Genomic DNA, 8,675 nt, shown 5'->3' with positions numbered 1-8,675 from the left:
AAACAATTTCTGCACAAACTGTCAGAAACCGTCTCAGGGACGCTCAACTGCATGCCCGTCGTCCTCATCGGGGTCTTGACCTGACTCCAGCTCGTCGCCGTAACAGACTTGTGTGGGCAAATGCTCACATTCGATGGCGTCTGGCACGTTGGAGAGGTGTGCGCTTCACGGATGAATCATGGTTCACATTGTTCAGGGCAGATGACAGGTGAGAATGTCCCAGTTCTTGCATGGCCAGCATACTCACCGGACATGTCACCCATTGAGCATGTTCGGGATGTGCTTGACCGGCGTATACGACAGCGTGTACCAGTTCCCACGAATATCCAACAACCTCGCACAGCCATTGAAGTGGAGTGGACCAACATTCCACAGGCCACAATTGACAATCTGATAGACTCCATGCAACGATGTGTTGCACTGCATGAGGCAAATGGTGGTCACACCAGATACTGACCGGTTCTGGGTCCCCAGACCCCCAATAGCGCAAAAAACTGCACATTCCAGGGTGGCCTTTTGTTGTGGGCAGTCTGAGGTACACCTGTGCACTACTCATGATGTCAGATCAGCATCCTGATGTGGCACACCTGTGAGGTGTGTGTGCTCACCTGGAGACTGCTGGGAGCACTGTGACAATCATGTTCTTTGATTTCTCCAGTGCCTTCAACACCATTCTTCCCACGGTCTTGAAGGACAAGCTGGAGAACTCTGGAGTGGACCATCACCTCACTACCTGGATCCTGGTCTACCTCACTGACCGACCACAGTATGTGAGGACTCAGGGCTGTGTGTCGGACAGGGTCGTCTGCAGTACGGGGGCCCCACAGGGAACGGTTCTGGCTCCGTTCCTCTTCATCATCTACACTGCAGACTTCTCCCACAGCTCCACCCAGTGCTTCCTGCAGAAGTTCTCTGACGACTCTGCAATAGTCGGCCTCATCACTGATGGGGACGACAAGGAGTACAGAGGACTGACTCAAGACTTTGTGGACTGGTGCCAGCTGAACTACCTCCAGATCAACACTTGTAAAACCAAGGAGCTGGTGGTAGACTTCCGCAGGCACAAGCATTCTCCACTGCAACCACTGAACATCCAAGGTATGGACATTGAGGCTGTGGACAGCTACAGGTAGCTTGGTGTTCATCTGTACACTCATAATTCAGACGCCCTCTACAGGAAAGGGCAGAGCAGGCTGTACCTGCTGCGGAGACTCAGGTCTTTCGGAGTGAAGGGCCCACTCCTGAAGACCTTCTATGACTCTGTGGTAAGTAAGTAAAGTAAGTAAAGTAAAAATTTTATTTATATAGCACATTTCTAGATAGAGATCACAAAGTGCTTTACAAGATATAACAGATTAAAAAGACAAAAAACAAACAAAGTTAGCAAAAAGCAGTTTTAAAAAGATGTGTTTTTAGCTGTTTTTTAAAAGTAATCAATGAATCAGCGGATCGTAAGTCCTGAGGAAGGGAATTCCACAGTCTGGCGGCCACAGTAGCAAAAGCTCTATCACCCCTAGTTTTCAGTCTCGTATACTGAGTGACAAGTAGGCCCTGACTACTCGACCTCAGAGACCTACTAGGGGCATAGGGCTGTAAAAGTTCAATGATATATGGTGGTGCTTGTTGTTGAAGAGCCTTGAAAGTTAAAACCAAAATCTTAAACTGGACTCTAAATTCAACAGGAAGCCAATGTAACTGCATGAGCAACGGTGTTATATGTGAAAATTTAGAAACTTTCGTCAAAAGTCTTGCTGCAGCATTCTGAACGATCTGCAGACGCTCCAAAGAACCTTTATTTAAACAAGTAAACAGGGAATTGCAATAGTCCAGTCGTGAAGAGATAAAAGCATGAATAACAATCTCCAGTTCGGTATAGGAAATTATGGAGCTCAATTTAGAAATATTTCTTAAATGATAAAAGCAGGACCGAACAAGAGATTTAACATGACTATCTAACGTAAGAGCAGGATCAAGGATAATCCCTAAGTTCCTGACAGATGGTTTTACAAACGTTGAAAGAGGACCAAGAGCATTTATTATACTGGGTATATGTCTGTCTGGGGCACATAAGAGGACTTCGGTTTTACTTTCATTTAGTTGGAGGAAGTTTTCAGCCATCCAGCCTTTAATGGTTTCCAAGCACACATTTAAAAGCCGCAGCTTAGAAGCCTCTTCCGGTTTAAAAGATATATAGAGTTGGATATCGTATAAGGGTTTTAATATGTGGTACAGTAACTCTGGTAATCTGTTTCATTTTGAACTGTTACAGTGAGTGATGTTTAGTGGTGCAAAGGATCAAAAGTCTCATAGTTTGGATTGGATCACGTTTTTTTCGTCACTGATCGGATCAATTTTCAGATCAGCAGAAAAAAAAAGAAGACAAAAATGTAATTCGCCATTTTCTTATTTAAGTATTTTTTGCCTATTAAAAAACATTCAACTCAAGACTCATTTCACGCAATTATATAAAAACAAATTAAGATGCAATATAGGGCAGTACAGGGCTTTGTATCTACCACTCCGCTGTGATATAATGAGTGGACGCGCGACGGGATGCCATAGCGTGGCTCAAGCACGTTCATCATAGTTTAAACTAGTGCTGTCAGCGTAAATCTTGTTAAAATGACATTAATGCCATAACTGCATTAACATGGCAGATCTGCGTTAACTAGTTACCGCGGATCGCCCCGTGCGTGGGGCTGCACGGCGTCAATGCATCAACTAACACGTTGACTAGTTTAAACCCCTTCTTTTGCAAAACAGAATACGGTCTCCCGTCTGCAACTAAACACCCCAATAGCTTTTGTAATAGCTGTAGCCCAGTCGGATTTGGCAACGAAGGGCTGCTTAAATACCGCAAACTCCTCTGCTCCTCCACTTGGACCGCTAGCGCTGGCCATAGCTATCGCTTGACAGACTGACCACGTGCACCATACACATATTTTATCCTTCTTTTTCGAATATTCGGATCACGTGCGTGCCGAACCGCAGAGTGAGATCGGTTTGGATTACGGATCAACCGTGATCCATTGCACCACTATTGATTTTACATTACTGGTTTGTTTCAAGTTGATCATGTTGGAAAGGCAGGAAAAGTCACTGGAACAACTACACACCTCCCTTTGCCAAAGATACAGTTAGGTCCATATATATCCGGAGAATGATAGAACTTTTGTTTATTTACCTGTTTATTGAAACATATTCCAATTCAGTAATATCCATGTCCATCATATTACTGAATATAATAAACATGGACATTATCTGTAGACTCTGAGCTTTCATTTGAGGGTATCCACATTAAAACTGGATGAAAGGTTTAAGAGTTTCAGCTCCTTAACATGTGCCACCTTATGTTATTGGACAATTGGACAATTTCATGAACAGGCAGTTCTTGTCCTTATCAATTAAGCAGATAAAAGACCTGGAGTTAATTTGTGCTGTGGTGCTTGAATTTGAAAGATTTTGCTGTGAACAGACAACATGGGGTCAAAAGGAGCTCTCCGTGCAGGTGAAACAAGAAAACATCTTTTTTTTCACTTCTACAATAGTAGAAGTGATAAAATCTACAGTTTGATACATCCTGAAAAAGAAAGAAAGCACTGGTACACTGTACCATCAGCAATGCAAAAAGACCAGGACGTCCACAGAAGACACCAGTGGTGTATGTTCGCAGAAACATTTCCATGGTGAAGAGAAACCCCATCACAGCTCCACTCACATTGCTCGGAAACAGGCCCACTGGCCGGGCCAGTTAGCCGAAAAGCCAACGGATGCCAACACAGGACCCAGAAGCCACGCTGTACCCACGCTTACGTAAGGTCTCCAGAGTAGCCCGGTTTCAACTGCTTCTTAACCTACTTAACCAAATGTTAATCCAAAGTCTTCTTCATGCAGAAGCAAATGAAAGCTCCAATTGAAAAAGCTACTGCGTACTTTTTAGCTCCACCCACTCGTCAGTGCCAGGTAGCAGGGACAAGCTCAGTTCTGTGCACCTGCCTCCTAACACCATTTAATGTGCAGCTTGGACATCAGTCACCAGTTCCATCCTCTGCTGCTCCTCCATTCCAGTTTATCTCTGCTAGCCACGGGATGCCAGTTTCGATGTTTTCTATCCCTCCTTCTCTATCCGTCATGCCAGTTTCTCTGCAAAGATTAAAAAAAAAAAAACAAGCTCATCTTCTACAAATGCAGCAGCATGCTTTTGGCACTGAGTTGCCAGTCTCTCTGCACCTATCGTTGGAAAAAGCAGATGTGAACCCTTCTGGCACTGTGATGTCCGGTTCTTTCTCTATCCCTCCTTTGCATATGCAGCAGCAAATTTCGTGCCACTGGTATGCATGTTTTTCCACATTGGTCCTTCATAGTGAACCCTTTCGGCACAGGGATGCCACATTCTTTCTCTATCCCTTATTTGAAAATGCAGCAACAAGCTTTTCTGCATCTATCATTACAAAAAGCAGCAGGGAACTCTTCTGCCTTTAGGATGTCATGTTTGCAATATGCAGACTTCCTGACACCGGAATGCCAGTTTCTCATTTGCAAAATGCAGAAGCAAGTTTTTCTACCACTGGGTTGCCAGTTTCTCCACATCTAGCCCACATATTCTAAGCAGCAGACATTCCTTTTGGCACTAGGATGTCATAAAGAATGTCAAAACGAATGTCAGGCTCTCTTTCTCTATTCCTCATTTGCAAATGCAAAACAAAACTTTTTTCACTGCGATACCAGGTTCTTTCTTCCCTGATCTTCCTTTGCAAAGTACAGCAGTTTACTCTTTTGGCACTGGATTGGCAGCTTCTGCCATCAACCATTTTCTCCAAAAATACAAAAACTTATTGTCACCGGGTTGCCACTTTATTTTTCTACTATCTCTCCTTTGCAATTTGTAGAAGCAAAATTTTCTGGCACCGGGATGCCAGTTTCTCTTCCTTCTATCCCTCTTTCACAAATGTAGCAGCAAGTTTTCCCTACTGAGATGCCAGTTTCCCTGCATCTAACCATCTTTCACAAGATATAACAGTGCACATTCCTGGCACCATGTTGCCAGTCTTCATATCCATATCAGTCATTTGCAAACATAGGAATAATGATTCCTCACACCAGTTTCTTCTTTTTGTCCCCTCCTCCACAAGATGGAGCAGCAAACCCTTCCGGCACCAGGATGACAGTTTTTCTGCCATCTTTCCTGCCTTTGCAAAGCACCAGCTTTTCCACCACCATCCAATGCTTGAAGATGATCCTGATATCACAAATGGTAAAAATGATTCCTTTGAGATGCTCTAATGTCTTCTGAGTGTTTTGCACAACTTCATTCAAAACACTGAAGTTATAGTGAAACAGAATCAGCGGAGAGGTCAGGTGACTAGTTAAATGGCGTGTTGAGACCAAATGTAAAGGCAAGTTTTCTTTCACGGCGCCATCCATCTTCATCCGCTTTATCCGAGGCCGGGTCGCGGGGACAGCAGCCTAAGCAAAGAGGCCCAGACCTCTCTCTCCCCAGCCACCTCCTCCAGCTTATCCGGGGGAATACCAAGGCGTTCCCAGGCCAGCCGAGAGATATAATCTCTCCAGCGTGTCCTGGGTCTGCCCCGGGGCCTCCTCCCGGTGGGACATGCCTGGAACACCTCACCCAGGAGGCGCCCAGGGGGCATCCTTGTCAGATGCCCGAACCACCTCAGCTGGCTCCTTTCGATGTGGAGCAGCAGCTGCTCTACTCTGAGCCCCTCCCGGATGGCCGACCTTCTCACCCTATCTCTAAGGGAGAGGCCAGCCACCCTTCAGAGGAAGCTCATTTCTGCCGCTTGTATCCGCGATCTCGTTCTTTCGGTCACTACCCACAGCTCGTGGCCATAGGTGAGGGTAGGGACGTAGATCGACCGGTAAATTGAGAGCTTCGCTTTTACACTCAGCTCCCTCTTCACCACGATGGACCGGTGCAGCATCCACATTACTGCAGCTGCAGCCCCAATCCGTCTGTCGATCTCCGGCTCCCTTTCATGGCGCCATTTCGAATAAAGTCTATACAATAAATATTCAAATGTCGTGATGTAAACACCTTCAGTGACTTGTGTGAATTCATTTTTGTTCCTTCATAAATGAGTACAGCTGATTGTTTGACTTTTCCTAGTCTCACATGTGTTTGATCTAATTATTTATTGAATTGTAGTTTACACATTGATTTCTTGTGATCATATGAAGTCTCTGAGGAGGTGAATTGAGCACTCATAGCTTAAAAGATTGGGCGACCTGATAATTTTTCCACCTGTGTTTTCATGAAGGATTTTTTTTCTGACCCTTGGGGCATTCTTTCAGTCATGAGGTCAGTGTGCCACAGTGGGCGTGTTTTCAGAACAGAGTTTGTGAAGAAGCAGAAGCAGAACTTTAGCTCAGTGGGGAGTGATTCAGGGGTCTGAGTACAATGTCATAACCCACGTTGCCTAAGCACTCTGTTGAATGGTAAGTGCTGGACATTTACCATGATGGATTATCATCAGTGAAATTCTTCCCCAACTGTTTCATGTCTGTTGCTTTGTTGGAGTTTCACTGTTTTGAAAACCTGTGGTTATATGATGTGATGATAAATAATATGGATCCTGCAAACAGTATTACCTTTGTTTTTTGAATGGAGAGGAGGATGACGGTAAACTCATCTCAGAGTTCATTCTTGGTGTTCAGTGCCTATTTTGACAGCGGGCATTTGAAATATTTATTTTTTGTGATCGTTATGTCTTTATATTTTTTAATCATTACTGCCAATGTCCTGCTGATTGTGGTTATCTGTGTGAACAGAAGCTTACATGAACCTATGTACATGTTTCTGTGCAGCCTGTTTGTGAATGAGCTGTATGGTAGCACAGGGCTGTTTCCATTCCTCCTGCTTCAGATCCTCTCTGATGTTCACACTGTTTCTGCTCCTCTCTGCTTCCTGCAGATCTTCTGTGTGCACACATATGGAACTGCAGAGCTTGCTAACTTAGCCGTCATGTCTTATGACAGATATCTTGCAATATGTTTTCCTCTTCAATATCACACACGTATGAGTTCATGCAAGGTATCCATGCTCATTGTTCTAACGTGGTTTTCCTCATTTCTTGTAATCACTGTTTTGATTTCTCTGAGTGCTCCTCTGCAGCTGTGTGGGAACATCATTAACAAAGTGTACTGTGACAACTATTCTGTTGTTAAACTGGCCTGTTCTGACACCACAGTCAATAACATCTATGGACTCATTTCCACTCCTCTCGTTATCCTATGCCCTGTATCTCTGATTCTCTACACCTACATGAGGATCCTTAAAATCTGTTTTTCTGGATCCAAACAGACCCGACAGAAAGCCGTCAGCACCTGCACGCCTCACCTCGCTTCTCTGCTCAACTTCTCTTGCAGCGGCTGCTTTGAAATAGTGCAGAGCAGGTTTAACCTGAGCAGAGCTCCCATGATTTTACGCATTTTCCTATCAATATATTTTCTCACTTGCCAACCAGCTTTCAACCCCGTCCTGTACGGACTCAAACTAACCAAAATCCGACTCATATGTAAAAGTCTTTTATTTGGTAAGATATGAATTTAAAAAGTTAATAGATACTTTACTAAGTTGATTTCTGGAACTGTTTGGAATATGTGTGACTGTAACAGGCATTACATTTACATTTTTCAAAACAAGTTCAAACAAAACTAGTTTATTTAAATCTTTGTCACATATTGTCACTTTGAATAATATGAAATGCTAATCTTTCACAATAAGGATATTTAGAAATCTTATAAATGAAACATTTATTTACACAATCAATTCTCACATAACAGAGAATAAAACATATTTAAGCACATTAGTCAGAATGGTACATAGCGTGGTGTTTATGTAAAACTTTTCTAGTCTCAATGATGAATCAAGGATTTTGTAAACTAGAGGAAACAACGGTCCATAAAAGTCTCAACGAACAGGATAAATGAATGGAAACATTTTAATTTAAAATTAAAAGAAATCCAATAAAGTATTCTTTGGAAGCGCCTTCATCTTTGTCTTTTAATTGCTGATTATAATATGCCGTGTTAATGAACAGCATTGTGCAGCTGCAGGTTTATCAGTGGTCACAGTACTCTGCTGAGGCAGCTGAATTCTTGCAACACCGTGATTACAAATGTGGAGCTGAACAGCGATCAACGCTGACCTCAATAGTTCAAGCTGGCCTGATAGACACTCACAGAAACATTGGTAGAAACATCCATCACAAGAATCCATGATGGTTCCCTTAAAAATGGTTTTCCATAAAAACTGTTAAATCTGTGATGGTTTAAAACTGGGGAGTGGGATACAGTGTAGAAGCTTCCAGCTCGGCACATGTATATGGGGTTAGGTTGTAATTAAAGTCATTTATCACAAAGGTCTGGGCCGGGAGTAAAACCTCTGACCCTGTCATTGAAATGCTTATTTTTTTCCACTTATGTAGCCACAACAACATTAATAGATACTTAGTCCAGTTACATTTTATTTATAGTGTCACATCACAATAACAGTTATGTCCAAGTGCTTTATAATGTAAGGTAAATCCTACGATAACACATAGAGGTGTTAGTAATTATACACAATAATACATCTAATACACGTTTACTCCCCCATCCAAATCACTGAATTCACTGTGAATGAATGGTTCGCTCTCAGGAGCTCAGTGAACTCC

At 43.1% G+C, this 8,675-nt stretch overlaps 1 protein-coding gene across 1 annotated transcript; it reads left to right on the top strand.

The window, feature by feature from the left end:
* Positions 1 to 2,752: 2,752 nt before the first annotated feature.
* LOC146694755 (olfactory receptor 4B13-like) lies at positions 2,753 to 7,564 on the top strand. The gene is made up of 2 exons (XM_085431044.1): positions 2,753 to 2,769; positions 6,634 to 7,564. The coding sequence occupies exon 2, from the start codon at positions 6,635 to 6,637 to the stop codon at positions 7,562 to 7,564; it is 930 nt and encodes a 309-aa protein (XP_085287170.1). The 5' UTR covers positions 2,753 to 2,769; position 6,634.
* Positions 7,565 to 8,675: the final 1,111 nt, after the last annotated feature.

Source organism: Copadichromis virginalis, linkage group LG14, assembly GCF_057382275.1.
Source record: "Copadichromis virginalis isolate Kocher_CV1m ecotype Utaka linkage group LG14, C_Virginalis_male_GT1.1, whole genome shotgun sequence".
In the NCBI taxonomy this organism is placed as follows: domain Eukaryota; kingdom Metazoa; phylum Chordata; class Actinopteri; order Cichliformes; family Cichlidae; genus Copadichromis; species Copadichromis virginalis.
Note: the sequence above shows the minus strand (reverse complement) of the source record. Positions and strands in the feature narration are given on the sequence as shown.

Coding starts and splice junctions, on each gene's coding strand:
- LOC146694755 (XM_085431044.1), top strand. CDS start 6,635: ATGACGGTAAACTCATCTCAGAGTTCATTCTTGGTGTTCAGTGCCTAT.